The sequence below is a fragment of the Pleurodeles waltl genome, chromosome 8, assembly GCF_031143425.1.
Source record: "Pleurodeles waltl isolate 20211129_DDA chromosome 8, aPleWal1.hap1.20221129, whole genome shotgun sequence".
NCBI lineage: Eukaryota > Metazoa > Chordata > Amphibia > Caudata > Salamandridae > Pleurodeles > Pleurodeles waltl.
The window spans coordinates 1519878274-1519901973 of record NC_090447.1 but is presented as its reverse complement, the minus strand read 5'-3'; the positions used below and the strand labels follow the sequence as shown (position 1 = coordinate 1519901973).

Here is a 23700-nt window from a genome sequence, read left to right as displayed (position 1 = left end):
GGGGTCTTGGCAATGTTCGCTGGCTTGTGTCTGGATCACAGGGACCGTTTGCAGGGTGATTCTCCTTCTGCAGGGGGTGGGGTGCTGGTGGCCTGTTGGTCCTGTGGCGAGGCCTCCTGTCCACTAGCGCCGGTAGCGGTGGAGGGCTGTTCTTCGGTGTGGCTAGTGTCAGGGGGCCGTTGTTGTGCCACTGCCTCCCTCATGGTCTTGCCCATGTCTGCCAGCACCCCTGCAATGGTGACCAGGATGGTGTAGATGTTTTTGAGGTCCTCCCTGATCCCCAGGTACTGTCCCTCCTGCAGCCGCTGGGTCGCCTGCAACTTGGCCAGTATCTGGCCCATGGTCTCCTGGGAATGGTGGTATGCTCCAAGGATATTGGAGAGTGCCTCCTGGAGAGTGGGTTCCCTGGGCCTGTCCTCCCCCTGTCGCACAGAAGTCCTCCCAGCTTCCCTGTTGCCCTGTGCCTCTGTGTCCTGAACCGTGTGCCCACTGCCACTGACCCCAGGTCCATGATCGTCCGTGTTGGTGGGGTTGCCTTGGGTCCCTATAGTGGTGGACACACTGCTGGATGACGTGTCCTGGGGACAGTGGCATGGGCCTTGGGTGCAGTGCTTGTGTTTCATGAGGGGAAAACCTCTGTGGTGGGTTGGGACTGTGGCAGGGTAACCGACTGTCCGGAGGTCCCTGATGGGCCAGGTTGGTCATCGTGATCCAGGCGTGCAGAGCTGCTGTCATCACTGTGGGCCTCCTCTGTGGGGGGACTGTATGTTGGTGGCACCTCCTCTCTGGTGACGTTGAGTAGGGGTCCTGTGGGGATGAAAATGCAGTGTTATTGTATCTGCGTGTGCCATCTTGTGCATGGATATGTTTCCCTCTATGGTTGTTATTAGCAAGACAGCTTTGGCTTGTGTGAGTTGTGCTTGGTTTGGCTAAGTGATTGTCACTAGTGTGCATGCTGTGGTGATGGGTGTCCATGCATTGGTGTTGCATGCAGGGCTTGGTATTGGGATGGGTGGGTTATGATGGTGGGGTATTTGTGAGGTGGTGGAGTGATGGAGGTGAGGGTAGAGGTAGGAGTTTGTGATGGCATGCAGGTAGGGTGGGGGATATAGTAGTAAAGATTTGACTTACCAGAGTCCAGTCCTCCTGCTACTCCTGCGAGGCCCTCAGGATGCATAACTGCCAAGACTTGCTCATCCCATGTTGTTAGTTGTGGGGGAGGAGGTGGGGGTCCACCGCCAGTCCTCTGTACAGCTATCTGGTGTCTTGCAACCACGGAACACACCTTCCCCTGCAGGTCGTTCCACCTTTTCCTGATGTCATCCCTTGTTTTGGGGTGCTGTCCCACGGCGTTGACCCTGTCCACGACTCTCCGCCATAGCTCCATCTTCCTAGCGATGGACGTCTGCTGCACCTGTGATCCGAATAGCTGTGGCTCTACCCGGATGATTTCCTCCACCATGACCCTTAGCTCCTCCTCTGAAAACCTGGGGTGTCTTTGGGATGCAATGGATGTGGTGTGCGTGGTATGTGTGAGGAAGTGTGGGGTGATGTGTTGTGGTGTGTGCTGTGAAGTGCGTGGATGGTGTATGGGTGATGGTGTTCTGTGGCCCACATTGTGTAGGTGCTCCTGGCTTGTGTCTCTCTCCGTTGGCAATCTTTTTTTCGTTGAAAGGGTTGTGGGTAATGTGGGTGTGTTTTATATTGGATTTGGTGTGTGGGTGTGGTGTGTGTATGTGTGTCAGGTGTGTGTAGTTTGAATTGTCCAATGTGGTGTAGTTTTGTAAGTGTGTGTGTATTATGAGCGCGGCGGTGTGTACCACCAATGGTTTACCGCGGTTGAAAGACCGCTGTGTTGATTTGCGGGTCCTGATACTGTGGGCGTATTCCTGTTGACGTAACGGTGTGGATTTTGGTACTGCCAATTTATCACTGACCTTTGGTCTGGCGGACTTGTGTGGGTTTCTGTATTGTGGCGGATTTCTCAGAGTGGGTCATAATACCCGTAGCAGAATACCACCGCGGACAATGGTGTGTTGGCAGCCGTCAGCACGGCGGTAGGCGGCACTTACTGCCAGGGTTGTAATGAGGGCCTAAGTTTCTTATTTATTAATTTTAAGGGTGCTGATTCACCGATGCCTCAAAAAAAATTATCTTGAAAACCTTTTAATTACAGTATTGCTTTGCTGGCCACGGGTGGTTATTTGGGGTGCTTTTTTTAACTCTGCCTTTTTTGTACTGCTATGCAAGAATAAAAAATGTTCTAGCTATTGCAACAAAGAATTTTCAATTCTATTAAGGACACAGAGGTGAGGATAATGCTTCTCTTATCTTTACTGCCCACAACACAGCAGCCAATGAAACGTTTTTAACCACTGAAATGAAAAACATACTACATGATATTTCAGTGACATAACATTATTCGTCCAATCATGCCCCTCAACAGCATATATAATCTGCAGTAGCCATCTTAATACCTCTTTCTTTGCAAGATATCCTTGCATCACAGATCCTCTTGATAACGCAACTGGAGATACAACTGTGACCTCCTCCAGAACTCTTGCGTCCTAGAGACGGAAACTTTCAACCCAATGAAACAGCAGTCAAGGAATGTTCAACCGCCTGCTTCATCCTTGTTTTCCACACCTAATCACTAAGACTATGTCGAGAGAAAAAGGGGGGGGGGAAATAACATTAGGAATACAGTAGCAATATCAATTATAATGTACTTTTCATTATTCTCATAACAAACATTTGGGTGAGATAATCCTCACCTCTGTGTCCTTAATAGAATTGAAAGTTCTTTGTCGCAATAGCTAGAAATGTTTTTATTCTTTGGCAGAACTGGAGGCTTTGGATTATGCTTCTTCAAAGCTGTCCCACAACAACTGACGCCACATCCACAATAGGTTTGTGATAAAACATTTTGAAAGTGGAATCTGAAGACCAATCAGCTGCCGCTATGATGTGTTCTAACTTAGAATCTAGTGCAAATGATTTGAATGCCATCACCGCAAAGAATGAGCGCCAAAAAGGGAAGTGTCAGTGCCTGCTTCCGTCAACAACCATTTAACCCACCTTGCCAAGGTGGCTGAAGGGACAGGTTTAAATGGTTTTTGCAAGGAAATCAATAACTAACCCCCTGGAGATTGGCAAAATTCTCTGGTTTGGTCTTTGTACACTTTTAAACATTTGACCACACAGAGTTTATGATGATCTGGAAATGCAGGATAGGTGACACACCGAGTGTGAGTTTAGGTCTGTCAGAGATACGAAAAAGGCCCCCCGTGGGGGAATATACTCTACCTGTTAAGTCTAATGCTCGTACATCCATAACCCTTTTACATGATACGAGACATAAAAGGACAGTGAGTTTTGCAGAAAGCTGTTTCCGTGAGAGGTCATCCTTGTCGGGCCAGGCCCGAAGGAAGCAAAGAACTACATTGACATCCCATAATTTTGCATATTTTGGTTTAGACGTTTGGATGACACGAATCCCTCTCAGTAATTTGCAAATGAGGCGGCGCTCATCTACTGGTTTTCTTTCCACATGTTGACGTCCTGCTGAAACGGCAGACCTGAAATTGTTAATAGATCTGTAAGCCAAGCCTTGATCCGATAGAGACAAAAGAAAATTCATCACAACAGACAAATCTGCGACCATGGGATCCACACGCCTCTCACCACACCAAAAAAGCCATTCCCGCCAGTCTGAGGCATACCATTTGGGTGTACCAGGGGCCCAGGACTGTTTAAGGTAGAATGAAGATCTCTGGCATTTGCCACATCTCCCGAAACCCTCCAGGCCACTAGGTTGAGTTGATTAGATAGAATTAATGAATGTGGTTGGCCCAAGGGATCTGAAAGGTCCTGGAATATTGGAATCCGAATCGGATTCTGACACAACATCTCCAGTAACAATGCTGAGTTGGCCACCAAGGGGTCATGAGGATCAGTTCAGCCAATTGTCATCTCATGTGGGAAATGACCCGAGGAATCATGGGGAATGGGGGAAAGGCATAATGAAGGTTACCGAACCAATTCTGGAAGAACGCATCTGTCTTTACTGCCATGGGGTCCAGCCTCCAAATGAAAAACATCAGAAGTTGGGAATTCTGACGGGATGCAAACAGATCTATCTTGCAAAGAGTCCACAGATTGTTGATCTGTAAAAAGATTGAGGGATGAATTTCCAGTAGCTAGAATCCCTCAAATATTGAGAATGCCTATCTGCTATCACATTCATTTTCCCCGGTAGATATTCCGCAATCACTGAGATATTTGTTCAGAAGACAAAAATGCCAGAAATCTTTGGCAGTGTCCACTAGAGGATGGGATTTGGTGCCCCCCAGTTTGTTGATGTACCGGACTGCGGAGATATTGTCCATTCTCAGAAGGATCCAACTTTGTGATTTGAGAGGGTACAAGGTCCGGACTGCAAAGGAGCCCGCGAGAAGCTCCAAACAATTTATGTGTAGCTGTAGTTCCGCTGGAGACCAGCAACCCCCCATGGATAGAGGACTTCATTGTGCTCTCCATCCCCACTGATGTGCGTCTGATTCGATCACCACATCTGGAGTGGAACCAAAGATGGCCTTGCCCTTACCTGCCTCCATGTGATCTAGCCACCAGGAGATCTCTGTCCTGGCCTCCGTGGACAGGGTGATTAGTTTCAAATAGGACAGACCTTCTGAATATGAAGGATCTTGAGCCAGTGTAGGGCCTGGTAATGAAGCAGGCCAGGGAAGATCGCCTGAATGGATAAGGCTAATAGTCCCACCAATCAAGCCAGGGACCTCAAAGATACTGTGTCACGGTCTGTACGTCTCTTACCACAGTAGGCTGGAGAACTTGGAGGAAGGCCCAGTTGCTTACTGGTTCTGGATTGGCCAAGGTAGGGGTGACCCTTTTTAGTAGCTACGGTGCTGCTGACTGGAAAAGACGCCAAGGCAGACCATACACTCCAGAAGGAGTTACTGAGGAAACCCCCCCAAAAATGGAAAAAACCTCTACCACAGGAACTCCTGAAAAAGAGGAAAAAACAATGAAAAAAGGGAAAAAATAGAATAGAATTCTGCAGGAAGAAGCAGGAGCACGGAGAAAACCGGAAACAGGAGCGAGGATCACCACCAAGGCGGAAGTGTTTGCAACGCAAGGAAGAAAGGAACGGCAGTGCTTATATACCTTGAAACAGGAAGTGACACAACAGGAGAAAAGTACATCACCATCTTGGATTGGGAAAGACCACATAGAAATGAATGAGAAAAAAAGGCCACATAGAAAAGGAAGAGGAAAAAAGGCATGGGAAGAACAACGCCAAGGAAGAAGACAATATGGAAGACCAAGAAGAAAGAAGAAACGAAGACAGAAGAAAAATAAAAATAAAAAGGAAGAAAGAAGAGGAAAGACCCAAGGAGGTACGTAAAAGGAAAATCAGGGAGGCTGTCAGGGGCTGAGGGTTGACCCGGAGCACGAAATGTGCATTCTGGGCCGCAACACAGCAAAACGAGCACAGAAAAACTGGCTGCAGCGGTTCCGGCGTCCTGAAATGCAGACTGCTGGCCTGACCGCGGTCCGAAAGAGGGACGCTGCGGTAGTCTGCGGCGTCACATACCATCGAAGACGACAGTGTTTGCCTCAGCTACCTCTTGATCAATAGGATTTTCTGAGAGGGAAGCTGTAATGTTGCTTGGCAAGAGTTCACTGTGAAACCCAGAAATTCTGTCACTTAGGATGGAAACAGACAAGATTTCAGAACGTTGATTATGAATCCTAGATCCTGTAACAAGTTGGCAATTCACTTTGCCCCGACTGTAATAGGATGTACCCCTCTGAGAGCTTCGACCACCGGCTTCATCAACTTGGTGAAGCACCAAGGGGGGAAAGACAGTCCGAACGGAAGGGCGCTAAATTCGTACCATTGGGTTCCCCACCAGAATTGAAGAAAACACCTGTGTTGTGGGAACATCAAGACTGACAGATAGGTGTCCTTCAAATCTAGACGCACTAACCAATTGTTAACTTGTAACAGATCCCTGAGGAGGTGGATCCCTTCCATCTTGAAGTGCCGATAAACCACCCAAGAATTGAAAGCCTTCAAATTGAGGACCAGCCGAGAGTCTCCTCCTTTCTTCTACACTGTACAAGTAGTGCTAACAAATCCCCGGGGTGAGGAATTGTCTGCACTAAAGCCCCTTTCTGTAAAAGACTTTGAATTTCTATGTCTATGAAAGACATCTCTTGTTTGGAAAAAGAGAGTGGAGTGGGAGGCGTGTCTTCAATTGGGTTGTCATAACACTCTGGGCCTGATTCTAACTTTGGAGGACGGTGTTAAACCGTCCCAAAAGTGGCGGATATACCACCTACCGTATTACGAGTTCCATAGGATATAATGGACTCGTAATACGGTAGGTGGTATATCCGCCACTTTTGGGACGGTTTAACACCGTCCTCCAAAGTTAGAATCAGGCCCTCTGTCTTTGAACCCCTGGACCATCTGTATGACCCATTGATCGTTTGAGATTTTTTGCAAATGAGATAGAAAATGACGCACCCTCCTCCCTAAAACTACTTGAAGGGAAGAAATTAAGTTTAAGTTTACCTGTGGCATCTGCAGATTCGAAATAGGCACCTCTAAAGGGATTTCTGCGGTAACTGCCTCTGGCTTGGCTCCGTCTGGAGGGAAAGAAAGTGTTTTGTGCTTGGGTGGATTTGTAACCACCTCTCCCTCTACGTTGGAAACCTCTGGTAGAAATATGATTATATCCCCGAGCCTGGCACTTGACCTCTATAGCGTCCGGTCTTACCTAAAAGAGAGGTCTGAAAATGTTTCTTCAATGAGGATTGAGCTTTATCCAGTTAAAAAATGTAGCCACATATTTGGCCAAATCAGTCACAAAATGGTCGCCAAACAATTGACCATTTGCCAATGTACCTGCGTCTGCCGGTGCCAGTTCTGCTAATTTTGGATTGATCCTCATGAGAATGGAGCTCCCCAGCATACAACTGGAGCGTTGGGCCCAACCTTATAAAAAATCCGGGTCCACCGAAGTTTGTGATTCTTTTGCCAGGGTTGCTATTGCCAGAATTTTGGTGAGTGGGCCCGCCAAATCTAGCACCTTATCTTGACACTCTTTCCAAGCCCTGTCTAGACCTTTTTTAGGGTCCTTGGCATATTGCGGATAAATACTGGCATACTTTGGTCAATCTCTGGCTTATCTGCCACTTTGCCTTCCAGTGAGGGATGAGCTCACTACGTGCGTAGCTTTGCTCTCACATCTTTCTCGAAACTTTTGCGGACTCGTGATTGCACGTACTCCGCCACTTCTTTGGATTGGCACTGTTTGGTGGACCTGGGGTGGATAATGGAATCTGGATCGAAATCCAAAAGGCAGTCTGAGTGCGGGCTCTCAAAATTTGTTTTACGAATGCATTTCAACGGAGGCTGGGGGAGTCATTTTTACTAGAAGTTGATGAAGTCATTGATTCTGTGTCATCTTGCGTCACATCTAAGGGTTATGACGAAGTAGAGGGGCTTGAGGTTCCTACCAATCCATAGGCGTGGTCTGCCAACACTTCTTTCACCATGGATTGCAGAGGCGCTGAATGAGGCCATTCTTGTTCCACCCTCTTCTGCCTGGATCGCAGTGACCGTTTGCGGGTGGTTCTCCGTCTGCAGGGGGTGGGGTGCTGGTGGCTTGTTGGTCCTGTGGCGGGGCCTCTTGTCCACTAGCTCTGGCGGAGGTGGAAGGCTGTTCATCGGTTTGGATAGTGTCAGGGGCCCTTTGTTGTGCCACTGCCTCCTTCATGGTCTTGCCCATGTCAGCCAGCACCCCTGCCATGGTGACCAGGATGGTGTAGATGTTTTTAGGTCCTCCCTGATCCCCAGGTACTGTCCCTCCTGCAGCCGCTGGGTCTCCTGCAACTTGGCCAATACAGTGCCCATGGTCTCCTGTGAATGGTGGCATGCTCTCATGATGTTTGAGAGTGCCTCGTGGAGGGTCGGTTCCCTTGGCCTGTCCTCCCCCGTCGCACAGCAGTCCTCCCAGCTTCCCTGTTGTCCTGTGCCTCTGCCCCCTGAACCGTGTGCCCACTGCCACTGACCCCAGGTCCCTGATCGTCCTGTGTTAGTGAGGTTGCCTGGGGTCCCTGTAGTGGTGGACACACTGCTGATTGACGTGTCCTGGGGACAGAGGGATGGGCCCGCTGGGTGGGTGCTGTGGTGGTGTTTCCTGAGGGGGGAGGCTCTGTGGTGGTTTGGAAATGTGGCAGGGTAACCGACTGTCCAGAGGTCCCAGATGGGTCAGGTTGGTCATCGTGATCCAGGCATGCAGAGCTGCTGTCATCACTGTGGGCCTCTTCTGGGGGGGGCTGGATGTAGCTGGCACATCCTCTCCGGTGATGTTGGGTAGGGGTCCTGTTGGGATGCAAATGCATTGTTATTGTATCAGTGTGTGACATCTTGTGCAATGGGTGTGTTTCCCTTACATAATTGTGGTTTCCCTGTCGCATTGGCCTTGTGTGATTGCTGATTGTGTGGGCTGGGTGAGTCTCTCTACTGCGTATGCTGTGGTGATGGGTGTCCATGCATTGTGGTTGCATGCAGGGCTTGGTATTGGGATGTGTGGGTTGTGATGGTGGGGTAGATGTGAGGTGATCAATCAATCAATCGATGAAGGCATTTATAGAGAGCGCTACTCACCCGTGAGGGTCTCAAGGCGCTGGGGGGGGTTACTGCTGCTCGAAGAGCCAGGTCTTGAGGCGCTTCCTGAAGGTGAGGTGGTCCTGGACAGTCCTAAGGTGGACAGGAAGGGAGTTCCATGTCTTGGCTGCCAGGTAGAAGGATTTACCTCCAGCGGTGGTTCTGCGGATGCGAGGGATGGTGGCGAGAGCGAGGCTGATTGAGCGAAGTTGACGGGTGGGCGTGTAGAAGGCGAGGCGACTGTTGAGGTATTCGGGCCCTTATTGTGGAGGGCTTTGTGTGCGTGGATGAGGAGCCTGAAGGTGATCCTTTTGTTGACGGGGAGCCAGTGCAGGTGTTTCAGGTGGGCGGATATGTGGCTGTGGCGTGGTACGTTGAGGATGAGGCGTGCAGAGGCGTTTTGTATGCGCTGAAGACGTTTCTGAAGTTTTGCGGTGGTTCCTGGGTATAGGGTGTTCCCGTAGTCCAGGCGGCTTGTGACGAGGGCGTAGGTAACAGTTTTTCTGGTATCGGCGGGGATCCAGCGGAAGATCTTTCAGAGCATTCGAAGGGTGTGGAAGCAAGAAGACGAGACGGCGTTGACTTGCTTGGTCATGGTGAGAAGGGGGTCCAGGATGAATCCAAGGTTGCGTGCGTGGTCTGAGGGGGTTGGTGCGGTGCCCAGGGCCGTGGGCCACCAAAAGTCGTCCCAGGCGGACGGGGAGTTTCTGAGGATGAGGACCTCCGTCTTGTCTGAGTTCAGTTTCAGGCGGCTGAGCTTCATCCATTGTGCGACGTCTTTTATTCCATCCTGCAGGTTGGCTTTGGCGGTGGCTGGGTCTTTGGTGAGGGAGAGTATCAGCTGGGTGTTGTCGGCGTAGGAGATGATGTTGATGTTGTGTTTGCGAGCGATGTTGGCGAGGGGGCTCATGTAGATATTGAAGAGAGTAGGGCTGAGCGAGGAGCCTTGTGGGACGCCGCAGATGATCTCGGTGGGTTCTGAGCGGAAGGGCGGGAGGTAGACTCTTTGGGTTCGGTCCGAGAAGAACGAGATGATCCAGTTCAGGGCCTGTCCTTGAATACCAGTGGAGTGGAGGCGGGTTATTAGGGTGCGGTGGCAGACGGTGTCGAAGGCAGCCGAGAGGTCAAGGAGGATGAGGGCGGTTGTTTCTCCGTTGTCCATCAGGGTTCTGATGTCGTCGGTGACTGCGATGAGGGCGGTTTCCATGCTGTGATTGGCCCGAAAGCCAGACTGGGAGGGGTCGAGCAAGTTGTTGTCTTCGTGGAAAGTTGGTCAGTTGCTTGTTGACGGCCTTCTCGATGACCTTGGCCGGGAAGGGGAGGAGCGAGATGGGGCGGAAGTTCTTCAGGTCGTTGGGTTCCGCCGTAGGTTTTTTCAGGAGAGCGTTGACTTCCGCGTGTTTCCAGCTCTCAGGGAAGGTGGCAGATGCAAACGAGCTGTTGATGATGCTCTGGAGGTAGGGGGCGATGATGGCGTCGGCTTTGTTGAAGATGTGATGGGGGCACGGGGCCAAGGGGGCGCCGGAGTGGATGGTGTTCATGGTGGTTCTGGTCTCTTCGGAGCTGATGGGGGTCCATACGTTGAGGGTGATGGTTGGGGCTGTGAGTTCAGTGGTGGTCAGCGGGATCTGGGGTCCGAAGCTGTCGTGTAGGTCGGTGATCTTTCGGTGGAAGAAAGTAGCGTTGCAGAGTTCCTGTGAGGGCATGATGGTGTTGGAGCTGGCATTGGGATTGGAGAGCTCTTTGACGATGTTGAAGAGTTCTTTGCTGTTGTGGGTGTTCTTGTCCAGTCTCTCTTTGAAAGATGCCCTTTTGGTGGAGCGGATCAGCTGGTGATGTTCATGGGTGGCGATCTTGAGGACTGACATGTTCTCTGCAGTGTGTTCTTTGCGCCAGGTTTTTTCGAGGGTGCGGCAGGTTTTCTTGGATTCTTTGAGGGCGTCTGTGAACCAAGGAGGTTTCCTGATGTCGGTCTGTCTTGGGAGGTTTCTGTGGGGGGTGAGGTTGTCGGCGCAGTTGGTGATCCACTGTGTGAGGCTGAGGGCTGCGTTACTGGCGTCGGGGATGATGGCAGGTTGGTTATGGTTGAGAGTGGAGAGTAGCTGTTCTGTGGAGAATTTGTTCCAGGGTCTGCGGGTGATTAGTTGTGTGCGAAGGTGGTGGGTCTTGCGTCTGAAGGTGAAGTGGACACATCTGTGGTCGGTCCAGTGTATCTCGGAGGAGTGGTTGAAGGATACGTGGTTGCTGGCGGAGAAGATGGGGTCGAGCGTGTGGCCGGCAGTGGGGGTGTTCACTAGTTGCTTGAGTCCGAGGTTGGCGAGGTTGTCGAGCAAGGTGGCGGTGTTGGTGTTGTTGTTCTTCTCCAGGTGGAAGTTCAGGTCCCTGAGGAGGATGTAGTCAGGCGAGGCTTGGACGTGCGGGGTGATGAAGTCTGTGATGGATTCGCTGAATAGGGCGCGTGGGGCCAGGGGACCTGTAGACAAGAGTGCCTCTGAGGGTGGTCCTGGGGTCGGTGTGGATCTGGAAGTGCATGTGTTCGGCGGCGAGGGTGTCTTCGGTGGAGGTAATGACGTTGATGGAGCTTTTGTAGATGATGGCGATTCCTCCTCCGATTTGGTTGGCGCGGTCTTTCCTGGTGATCTTGTAGCCATCTGGGATGGCTAGGGCGATGTCGGGAGCCGATGAGGCGTTCATCCAGGTTTCTGTGATGAAGGCGACGTCAGGTGCAGTGGAGTCCAAGAGGTCCCATAGTTCAATGACGTGCTTGTGGACGGAGCGTGCGTTGAGGAGGATGCAGTTGAGGTGGTTGTTGGAGCGTGGGCCGGTGGACGGATTGCAGGCGCGGTGGAAGGTATACTTGCAGGTTTGACAGGCGAAGGGTCCATGAGTGCGTTTGGGGCTGGCTTGGTAGCAGGTGGTAGTTCGTCCGGGGTTGAGTGCGTGGAGTGAGGGTACGGTGGGGATATGTGATGGCATACAGGTAGGGGGGGATAAAGTAGTAAAAGATTTGACTTACCAGAGTCCAGTCCTCCTGATACTCCTGCAAGGCCCTCAGGATGCAGTATTACCAAGACTTGCTCCTCCCACGTTGTTAGTTGTGGGGGAGGAGGTGGGGGTCCACCGCCAGTCCTCTGTACAGCAATCTGGTGTCTTGAAACCACAGAACGCACCTTCCCCCCTAGGTCATTCCACCTTTTCCTGATGACATCCCTGGTTCTTGGATGCTGTCCCACGGCGTTGACCCTGCCGACGATTCTCCGTCATAGCTCCATCTTCCTTGCAATGGACATCTGCTGCACTTGTGATCCGAATAGCTGTGGCTCTACCCGGATGATTTCCTCCACCATGACCCTTAGCTCCTCCTCAGAAAACCTGGGGTGTCTTTGAGGTGCCATGGATGTGCTGTGAGTGATATTTGTGAGGTAATGTGTGGGGTGATGTGTTGTGATGTGCGTGGATGGTGTATGAGTGATGGTGTTCTGTGCCTCTGAGTGAGTGTGTGCTCTTTGCTTGTCTCTCGGTGCTTGGTCTCTTTTTTTTGGTTGTAAGGGGTTGTGGGTATTGTGTGTGTGTGTTTTATAGTGGCGTGAGTGTGTGGGTGTGGTGTATGTGTGTCAGGTGTGTGTATTTTGAATTGTCCAATGTGGTGTTGTTTTGTAAATGTGTGTGTATTTTGAGCACGGCGGTGTGTACCGCCAATGGTTTACTGCGGTTGAAAGACTGCTGCATACATTCGTGGGTTGTGATACTGTGGGCGTATTCCTGTTGGCGTAACGGTGTGGGTTTTGCTATCGCCATTTGATCACTGACCTTTGGTGTGGCAGGCTTGTGTGGGTGTCTGTATTGTGACGGAATTCTCTGTGTGGATCATAATACCCGTGGCAAATTACTGCCGCAGGTACAGTATCTTGCCAGCCGTTGCCATGGCGGTAAGCGGAATTTACCACCAGGGTTGTAATGAGGGCCTCTATCTCTAAAGGCAATGTTTATTAGAGGGTGTTGATAGGGCCTCAGAGCGGCCGCCAAGGCTCTATTCACTGAAGAGTTATCAATGGCCCTCATTAATCTGTCTTCGAATTGAATTTCAGTGGGATTGTTATATTCCCCATAATCATACCCATAGTCCTCATTTGCACTGTTCTTGTGCATGCTCTGCCATTGTTTAGCAACTTTATTGGCCAATTATTAAATGGGGATTAAGTGGGGGGGGGTTGTCCTGGGTAGGCACGTGCCAGCAGCCTGAGGATCAAGCCTGTGCACAAAATAGGGCCCAACTGATAGACTTCTATATACTGAGCTGGGGGAAGGTGCCTAAGCCCCTCGAGCAGTGCTCTGAATGTACTGTGCAGCCTTCTCAGGCATACAAGGGAGCAGAGGTAACTTACACTCATTAAACTGAGGTCACTGACTTCCTGATTTAACGACTAGCACGCATCCTGCTCCTTTCTCCCCCACAGGCGGCCATATACAAGGCCAGGCCCGGAACCTCTGAGGCTCCAAACAAGAGGGCAGAGCTCCGTCTCAGCTCCTCTCCCCAACCATGGTCTTGCACCGCCACATCGGGAAAAGAAGATGCGCAAGAAGATTTGCACACAACTTTCACTGAGCACTATGCCTCAGGCATGCGTCATGAGTAGCGCGGCTGCCTGTACAAGTTAAACATTCAATATAAAAGCTAAATTCTAAGCACTTATCTGTTGGCTGCTGAGCAGCAAAGAAAGTGGATTTAAGATGACCACAGCAGATTATGTATGCTGTTGCGGGACATGATTGGACAAATAATATGATATCACTGAAGTATCATGCTGTATGTTTTTCATTTCAATGGTTAAAACGTTTAATTGGCTGCTATGTTTTGGGCAGTAAAGATAAGAGAAGCATAATGAAAAATGTCCTAGCTCACATGAAGGAAAGTTTCAATTCTATTAAGGACACATAGGCGAGAATTATACAGTCCTTTCTTCACTTTATTAAAATCAGCAAGTTCAAAGTTCAACAAATAATACAAGTTTAAAACTTCAGCTCCCATGATGTTAAGCACATAACCATGACAACCAATAAACCAATCCACTGTCCGTATTAATGTCCATATAAATGGTAGACGGGAGCAGTCCTTCCTCTTCTTCACTGTAGGAAGTTAAGTACACACGACCCCAATCACCTTTGGAATCACTTCCTACAAAATAAAGGAGAGATCAGAGATACAGAACAAGACCCTTGTAAGAGAAACCATATTACAAAAGTAGACGTAGTCAATAGCACCACCAGGAAATAAATCTGACAGCCTCAAGCCATATCAAACATCAGAGAGAAAAATCATAATAGAATAACAGCACATCATAATCGGTTGCTCATAGAGAGTGGAAAATGCAACCAACCTGTAAAACGAATCCTCCCAAACAAAGCACGAACTGAGAAGAACAATCCCATTCTATTTCAGGACCGTAGGCAAGGATTATGCAAGTTCAAAGCTTACTCAACACTAACGATGCAGCTTAATGTATAGGTTTGAAATTGAACCTTTTGAAAACCGATTGCAGAGGACAAATCCGCCGTGTTCATAATGTCCTCTAATCTACCACCTACCTGAATGGCTTTCAAAGCCATCACCCCTCTGGTAGAATGAGCCCTGAAGAGCCGAACATCTATGCCTGCCTCTGACATGAGCCATCTTACCCACCTGGCTATAGTAGGAGACGCCACCGTCTTAAATGGTTTCTTGATAGTAATCAATAACTGTCTCTCTCCAGGAGGTCTAGACTCCTCTGTCAACGCCTCATACGTTTTAAGACATCTGACCACACATAGATTAGGATGAGAATCAAAACTAGGATACGAAAACGACCTTCTACTCATTTTAGTCCTCCTTGAAATGGTAAACGTAACCCCTTCAGTAAACCTGTGCTGATATATCCAAAGCAAGCACGTCTGAAACTCTCTTGCAGGAAATGAGACATAAGAGCATCGCCAATTTAGCTGAGATCTGTTTCCTAGACAAAAACTGGTTATCTGGCCATGAAGAGATAAAGTTGAGTACTTTACTGACATCCCATAAGCCAGAGTATCTAGGTTCCGGAGGTCTTGACAATCGAACACCTTTGAGCAGTTTACTCACCCAAGGATGCTCCCCAACCAGTTAAATTATTGACCTGGCCGTGGCCCGCAGAAATGGCAGAACGGAAAGAACTGATTGTACAAAATGATATGCCAGAAGTATACAATTCTGTAAGGAAGTTGACTATAAGAGCAACGGGGGCCCCCACGGGATCCACTTTCCTCTCCAGACACCAATGGGCCCATCTGTTCCAGGCTGACTTGTATCGCTTGATTGTACCCAGAGCCCACGACTGTCTGATAAAGGCAGTAGCGTCCAGTGAAAGGTGGATGTCTTCCCAACGTCCCCTGAAATCCTCTAAGTCATGAGGTTGAGGTGCCCCTGAACCACCAACGGGTGTGGCCGTCCAGCTGGGTCCCGAAGGATTCCATAGAATTCAGAGGTTTGAGAGGTGCCATCCATGACAATTCCAGAAGTGTTGGGGAACCACGCCTTAGCTTTGGAGATTGGAGTGATCAAAATCAAAGATGCCCCATGATGTCGGACCTGTGCCACCACTCTGGGGATCAACAGAAATGGAGGAAAAGCATAACCCTGCCTTCCTGACCAATCCTGCAGAAAAGCATCCACCGCTGTCGCTCTCTGGTCTGGTCTCCAACTGAAGTAGATTGGAAGATGAGCATTCAGTCGAGAGGCAAACAGATCTACCCCAAAGGGACACCACTGATCCATCAGAGACCGAAAGATCGCAGGATCCAGTTGCCAATCGCTGGAATCCGTGAGGTAACGGGAGTTCCAGTCCGCCACCTTGTTCTGAGTTCCCGGAAGATATTCCGCTGTTACTGAGATCTGTCTCTGTAGGCAGTAATGCCAAAAATCCTTTGCCAATTCCACCAGGACTGCGGAGCGAGTGTCTCACAACCTGTTTATGTACTGGATGGCTGAGATGTTGTCCAGACGTAGTAGGACACAACAGGATACCTTGTCATGAGTCAGGGATCGTATCGCGAAAGAACCGGCTAGGAGTTCGAGGCAACTGATATGAAGATTCAACTCCTCCGGGGTCCAAAGACCCCCCCATGGATATTTGACCGCACGGGGCTCCCCAACCCAGTCTGCTGGCATCCGACTCTATCACCAGGTCAGGAAGGGAGCCAAAGATCGCCTTCCCATTCCACGCCTCCATGTGGTTCAACCACCACTGCATCTCCGAGCGAGCTTCTGATGAAAACTCCACCAGTTCCGAGTACGTGTGTCCTTTCCTGAGGTGGGACTCCTTCAATCGTTGAAGGGCACTGTAATGCAATGGACCCGGAAAGATAGCCTGAATAGAGGAAGACAGAAGGCCCACAATCCTGGCTATCTGGTGGAGGGAGGTCCTGTCTCTCCTGAGCACTTAGGGTATTTCTTTCTTGATCTTGGATATCTTGTTCTCTGGGAGTTTCAGTGTCGCCGACGTAGTGTCCACTACAAATCCCAGGTAGGTCGTGGATTGTGACAGGAGAAGCATAGACTTCTCTGCGTTGATCACAAAGGCGAGATCCTGAAACAAGCAATAGTCATGTTCACGTAAACCAACAGCTGAGACGAGATTGATCCATCAAAAGGATATTGTTGAGATAAATTATTAGTCTGACGCCCTGAGTCCTCAGGTACTCCACTACCGGTTTTAACAATTTTGTGAAGCACCATGGTGCTGACGACAGGCCGAAAGGCAGACACCTGAATTCGTAAATTAGGTCCCACCATTCAAATTGCAGAAAGCGTCGGTGAGGAGGGAAGATTGGGACTGTAAGGTAAGCGTCCTTGAGGTCCAAATGGACCAACCAGTCCCCTTGACACAGAAGATCTCTGAGGAGATGGATACCTTTCATCTTGAAGTGGCAATAAACCACCCATTCGTTGAATGCCTTGAGGTTTATCACGAGACGAAAACCTTTGTCCTTCTTCTCGACCAAGAAGAGGTTGCTTAAGAAACCCCTCGGATGAAGGTTTGTCGGGACAATGGCCCCTTTGATCAGAAGAAGTTGTATTTCTGTGCCTATTAATTGAGATTCTTGAAGACTGAATCGCATGGGAGGAGGTCTCCTATACTGTATTGGGGTCCCCTAGAATTCTATGTGGAAACCTACCACTGTCTCCAAAACCCAAGGGTCGGAGGTGATCCGCACCCAATTCTCTAAAAATAGACTGATTCTGCCTCCCAGACTTTGGGGGGAAAAAAGGGGAATGCTCACCACTGCTTCCTCCTGGAGCATTGGAACCTCCTCTTTTGAAGCGAGAGGGGCGGCCTCTACTGGAACCTCGGTTGGGGAAAAATGCACCTTGTCTCCCATTGTTCCGGCGCCCTTGGGATCTGGAGGGGCCTGGTTGCAGGGGACGGCCGGAGGAGTGACCCTTTCCTCTACCGGACCCGGAGAGAACCTTCCTCAGAAAAATCTGGGGAAAAAGGGTCCCCAAATAGATTGCCTTGAGCGACCGCACCTGCCTCCGAGGTAGCTAATTCCCCCAACTTGGGGTCAATTTTTATTAAGTGGGAACAACGTCTCTCCGCAGAGATGATGCAGTTCGTGTTCCCCAGCAAACAGACCCCTCTTTGAGCCGATCCCGTGACCAAATCCGTCGGCAAAGGTGCTCCTGATATCCTGGCTGACTCAGCCAGTTCAATGATCTTAGTCAGTGGCCCCAGGACATCCAAAAGTTTATCCAGGCAAGCCTGCCAGGAGCGATCGATCCCCTTCTTGGGGTTGCACATATACTTAGAGAAAAAAGTGCATAGTTTGGGGTCTATAGAAGGAGAAACCGACACTTTGTCCTCAAGCGCTGGCCTGGAACATTCCGCCCAAAGGCAGGCTCTAACCTCCTTCTACAAAGGATGTCGAATCGTCTTGGCGATGTTAGCAGCAACTTTGGGAGCAGGGATTCACCCTGAGGATAGAGGATGGTAAATGTCCTCCAGATCAAACATATCCAAATTATCCAGTCCTTCCTCCTCCGTGCTAGAGGTGGTTGCGGATGGATGCCAAGGTCTGCCCAAGACGCGCCCCTCTTCCGATGAGCCCTCATGATTGGATTCACCCCATCCCCTGGAACGGGGCGATCACAAAAAGGGATCGATCTCCAGGGAAGCTGCGCTGCCATACTGTCCAGGTGTAGCATCCTCCCGGCAGGGTATGTGTGCAAGCATCCGCGCACTCTCACGAAAGCCTTACCTCAACCTGGTGAAACCTTCCAGGTGCCCCTTGTCACACTTCCTAGAGGAAGAGGAGGAATTGGAGGTACCAGCCCGTGAATCTGGGTCCCAAAAAATCCCAGTGGTATTAGACACCTGGGCCATTAATCTATCCACCCTATCCTGCAGGGGTGCTAAAGCCTTAGCAACTGCCTGCGAAAGAAGCTTATCCATTCCATCCGTAAGCTGCCGTTGAGGGGGCCAAACTTCCTCCGTCCTTAGGGAGGGTGCATAGGCATGGTCCTTAAAGGACTCCATCGAGGGTGCACTCAGGGACATAGACACAGAACAAAATATAACTATATATTTATATATATAGCACACTCTCAGAGGATTATAAAAATGGAGATAGGACTGCAGGGCCAGCCAAACAAATATATACAAATAACGTACCCCCAGATGAGTGTCAAATAGGGGTGAGAGCACCAAATCACCCAAGCCCGAGATATGATGGGCAGCCCCCTCGCCGTGCTCTACAAGTAAAGTTCACCATGAACACTCTAAGGTTCCCAGCAGGGAAAATTACAAGCAGGCCCAGCCTGCACTTACTGCAGCGCAGTGTTGGTGAGGGTTGGGGGCGCAAGTAATAATTCAAACCCCGAGTGCAGGGTTCAAATGGGCCCAACAAACGTCAGCAGATCGCAGCGTGCGAAGCGCTGAAGTGCAATCTGTCCGACGATCGTAGCACGGCAGCCCCTAGCAGTTCGAAACAGCACTGCAATACGTGCTCGGGCCGCAGCCTACTGCGTGTCAATCTATAGGATGGAATGCCAAGAATGTAAAGAATATGGGGCCATGTGTACAAACACTTTTTCCCATAGACACAGAATGGGGAAAAACCTTTGCTACATCTGGCCCATAGTGTGATAAATGCACAATAGCCAAAAATAACAAAACAGTGAAGCGCTCACGCAGCAAGGCAATCCCCGACAACCCCGGTAAAAGAGCGAGAAGGAAGCGAGGACTTAACTGAGGGGCAGCAGTGAAGAAAGGGGAAGGACTGCTCCCATCTACCATTTATATGGACATTAATAAGACAGCGGATTGGTGTATTGACTGCCATGGTTATGTGCTTAACATCATGGGGGTTAAAGTATAGAACGTCTATTTGTTGAACTTTGAACGTGCTGATTTTAATAAAGTGAAGAAAGGACTGCATAATCCTCACCTCCCATCCTGAAATAGACTCCGAAGCCTCCGGTCCTGCCACAGAACTTTAAGAAATCGAGCAACAACAAAAATCCCCTCACTAGCGTACATACCGAGCGGTACGCTGTCCACCAAGCATCCGCTGAGTAGTATTTCTTAACTGCGCATGCGCCGCCGGGTTACTTCGGTGTTTCTGAGCTACGCATGCGCACTGGAGTAGTATTTCTTAGCTGCGCATGCTGTCACGGAATGCCTGTTCTGCGCAAGGGCGTGGATGCAACACGTCAGCAGTGGACACGTCACCGCGCCGTTGTTGACGTTCCTGACCCCGGAGCTGGGCTTGGTTTTCTCTTCCCTTCGTTCTCCTCTCGGGGCGCTGAGCGGCGCAGTCGGGGTGCCCCGGCCTCTGGGTGCCGTCACTGCTCAGACTCTGCGGTTTCCCCTGTGGAGTCACGAGGAACTGCGGGGAAGACATGTCCCGCCGAGGCGCGGAGAAGGCGAGTGCTGTCTTGCACGGGCTCCGCGGGTCGGTGGGGCGGCCGGGCTCCCTGTCAGCCGCGTGAGAGCCCAGGGCCCTTCAGAGCGCCACTGGCTGTGCGCGGGAGGCTCCTGCCCCAACCTTCCTGTGGTTCCATTCCTGTCACTTCTTCATTTCCAGCGGCTGGAGCTCTGCCCCGGGCTGCTCCCCTTGTCAGAGGCCCCCTCCTGCACCCTGGGCCTCTAACTCGGGCTCAGGGCCTTTAACAGCCGCCCTCGGTTGCATTAGACTTGTTGAATATTGAGAGCTCCGTTGAGGACAAGTGATTCAGGCCTCAGATCTCTGGTATAAACTTCTGCCCCACATTACAGTGCTTGTCTTACATCTCACCTCTTGTTCATTCAACAGGGTTCTCACCTGAGTGGGTCAAACGCCTTTCCTGTGACCCACCACCTATAGGCGCACTGCTTTGTAGCCACTCAGGCCTGTAAGTTGGAAAAATAGCTTTTTACAACCGTGTTAGCCCTCGGCAGTGGATTGTCATTCTATACATTAACTCACTGAGCCAGGCATAGGACTTTCTCCCTGTCATCCCACTTTACAATAATGATTTTGGAGGTGGTTTTCAAAAGGATGTTCGTGAGATTACAGCAGGTATATGGAAAGTTTACGAGTCAGGAGGTGAGCAATACTTACAGACGCTCAAGGAAAAACTGGATGTTGCTGTACGTGGTACTTCAGTGTCGCCAAAAAAGGCATTTTTAACGTTTTCTTGTAATTTCTTAACCTATCTATGGAACAACAAGTTCTGCCTGAGAGCAGTAGGAAAGACCTTTGTTATGTTGAAGTGGGTAAGTGTAGTGCATTTAGGAATCACTGTTTGAGTGGTGCTGCTTTTCCTCCTAGTTTAAGTGATTTGTACAGCAAATCTGTATCTCTGTCTGTGCTTATTTTCAGTAGATTTATAAGAATGTTTGACTCGCCCAATCAATTGAGAGGACTATTTTGATAAGTAACTTTCAGCAAAGAAACACGCTGTGTGTCTCAGTAACGTGGTGTTTTTAGGGAACTGTTTGTATGTAGCATGAAGCTGATTCTTACTCCTGTGCTTTTCACCGTGGCAAACTAATTAATGCAGTGACTTTTACAGTGGTAATCGCATTCTTCAATTTAATCTAAACTCCTTTACTGATTAGTGTACAAAAGTGTCCACTATAGATATTGTAAGACGCACTACTTTGAGATTCCAGATCTTAGTTTACTACCTTTTGTATTGTCTAGTGAAGATTGTGTATACTGTCAAGTCTAGTAAGTCAGTCTAGAAATCTTTAGGCTATTGATGCTAACACAGTACGAACTCGGGGTGCTTTTGCTACATTCATTTTCGAATGTGAAGCTTCACGTGCTTTAAGGACACTTATACCAAGGTCCTCCTAGAAGAGGGTGTATTCAACACCCAAACTTCAAACCCTCTCTGAGTCCATATTGTGTGATCACTGGGTCAATTTTTTTCCGACCTTTTCAATTCCATGTTTTTTTTTCACTTGATTTGGGAACGGTACCTTTTGATTAGCCCCTGGCCACATGGCCAGTTTAGTTAGAGTTGCAGCAGCGTACATACTAGAAAATTGTAATACTATGGTTGCCACTTTTATGATATTTCACTGGCACCACCAATTATTAAAGCTTCTATCCTGGTGCCACTAATAATGAAATACCGGCCGGCCCTTTGTGTTGTGTACTCTGGGATTACATAGCAGGCACTTGTATCGCATGAATACAATATGCATGTATTAGTAATGAAGCTTTTATGAAGGGCTTCAGGATGTTTAAAGGGGGAGAATTTGTATATTTGAAATACAGGAAAATCTGCAGCCGCTCTGAAACTCAAAAGCCAAAATCTTCAGTTGTTTCCGTGTCTCTGAATGTGACTCGAAATGTGAGGTTCATGAGCATGATCCCAAACAAATGAAAAAAGGAAGAGCGTGTTTTACTGTTGAAGGACAAAGTAGGCTTGGTGCGCCTCTTGATGTAAAGTCTGGTTGTGCAGTATGTCCAGTGCTGTTTCACTGTGTTCGCATCTACACATGTACAGATGAAACCTATTGCATTGGTACTTAATTTACAGTTGCAAACTGGAATATCCAGTAGTGTTCGTCTTTTTTCAAACAGAGGTGGCACCCCAAAGCGAGCAGGCCTTCAGAAAAAAAAAAAAAAAAAAATCTGCAAATAACACAGAAACATGGAGGTCAAACTGGTTCCTTGACAAAACCATATGCTACTAAATCAGGCCAAGCATTTACTGTCAGCCAGTGTAACCAGCTCCGAGTGATAATGTGCCCGCGCCACCAGTACCAAAAGCCAACTTTGCCTGAGTATATTCAGTTCCTTAATGTGATATCATTTTTTTTTTTTATTCCTTACATTTTTTCTTGTAGATGCTGCTTACTTTCCAGGATGTTGTTGCCTGTTTCTCGCAAAAAGAGTGGGAACTTTTACACAAATGGCAGAACGATCTATATGAAAATGTGATGAAGGAAATTAACCAAGTCTTGATGGCACTGGGTAAAGTTCCGCCACCTGAATTTTCCAAACTTTGCACATTCACTAAGTTGCTAATTTATGGTTCTCATAATACATTCTGCTATTCACGTTTGCTTCCGTACGCGTGTGTGTGTGTGTGTGTGTATATATATATATATATATATATATATTTGAATTCCATTTTAGTCATATAAAATAGGAAATTAACAATTTTATGATTCTTGGGGCAGGACATGAACACACATGTTCTACTCTAGTTCCATATTTGGCTGTGGCCTCAGGCTTTATTGTGTGCCTTAATTTCTGAATTCCTGCTATGGATAGTGTGTCAAGGGCAGCGCAGCAGGAAGGTCGAATATAGTTGATGTTTGTTGGGAAGCAGTAACAATGGGATAGCTAAGGTATTATCTCATAGGGTGGGGTAGTAAACTACACAGTTTTTAAGAACCTGCCTCCAAAAATGATTAAAGGACTGGTTGTGCAATTGTTATCTACTCAAAAGTAATGGAGAGCTTTCTTGGAAATCTTTGTAGTGTGGTGTAACCCTAACCACACTGTGTGAACTCTTGTACAGAAGCCCACAATATGGTTACAGCTTCTGACTTCTGTAGTTTTTGAGTTTATTATTTGCGCTATCCTGTTGCATTGTTACAGAATTCTGGCAGGTACATTGGCATAAAACAGGGGGCGCCAGAATGCACTACGGACCTTTTCTCTATCTTGGTCTGAAATGAAATGACTCTTGAGTATTTTCTTGTAAGAGATCAGTGTGAGGATGCCTTTGATGTGGAGTCTGGTCCTCATCCTAAGTAATTGGCAGGGGGGCAAAGAGAAGTAATTGACCTGTGGGCTGGAGAATTATTTTTGGAATTATAAGCGTGCAGCCCCCTCAAATCCCCATGAAGGCTGTTTTCAAATTTATTTTCTTGCTCCCAAGAGAAACCAGTTCAATTTATTATGAATGTGGGAAGTCTGATTACATACTGCTTGCCCCCAACAATATGGATTGCTATGTTGGAAATATTCTGTAATTCAGGAGTTGTGACTGCAGCACAAAACCTTGTTGAGTAGTCAAGTTTGGAGGTTATTGTAGTACCCACTGCTGCTGCTTAGAGCTTTGAACTGTTGCTTGAAAAGCATTAAGTTAGAGTCCTACGCGAAGCTCAAATGTTTTGCTTTCATGGTTAGTACGGAAAGCATATTTTACTAAATTAGTGATTTAGTCCACTGCGTCATCATTTGTATACTATACAGTGTTATCAGTAAAACTGCGTGTCAGTTTGAAATTTTGTGGCCATTTCAATGGAAAGTGTGCTGTCTGTAAGTGACACTGCAGTACCACACCATGCTTCTGTAATATATTTATTAAAAACTGAGAGATTTTAAACATGAGCTGAGAATTGTTCCTGCTGCCCGTGCGGATGACAATGCTATTGGTGAACTAATGCAAAGGAGTGTTCTTTTGTACCATATATGTACGCTAGATTGTTATTATACATGGAGCAAAAGCTTAGTCTAATAAATCAAACAAAATAGTTTTG

At 48.6% G+C, this 23700-nt stretch overlaps 1 protein-coding gene and 1 long non-coding RNA gene across 8 annotated transcripts in view; one reads left to right on the top strand and one right to left on the bottom strand.

Annotated features, from left to right (window-relative positions):
• Positions 1-13647: 13647 nt before the first annotated feature.
• On the bottom strand, positions 13648-19308 carry LOC138249275 (uncharacterized). The gene is made up of 2 exons (XR_011194821.1): positions 19157-19308; positions 13648-13877 (listed from the first exon to the last, which is right to left on the bottom strand). It is a non-coding gene; the product is annotated as an uncharacterized lncRNA (long non-coding RNA).
• Positions 19309-19409: 101 nt separating this feature from the next.
• LOC138248869 (zinc finger protein 436-like) overlaps positions 19410-23700 on the top strand; it is a 150402-nt gene continuing 146111 nt past the window's right edge. For 2 of the 7 annotated variants that reach the window (XM_069202833.1, XM_069202830.1), the window contains exons 1-2: positions 19423-19634; positions 22054-22180. In XM_069202833.1, coding sequence (XP_069058934.1) covers positions 19611-19634; positions 22054-22180 — 151 coding nt within the window. In that variant the 5' untranslated portion in view covers positions 19423-19610. Of the gene's footprint in view, positions 19635-22053; positions 22181-23700 lie in introns of all 7 variants that reach the window. The other 5 variants (XM_069202835.1, XM_069202836.1, XM_069202831.1 and 2 more) reach the window with 4 other exon arrangements.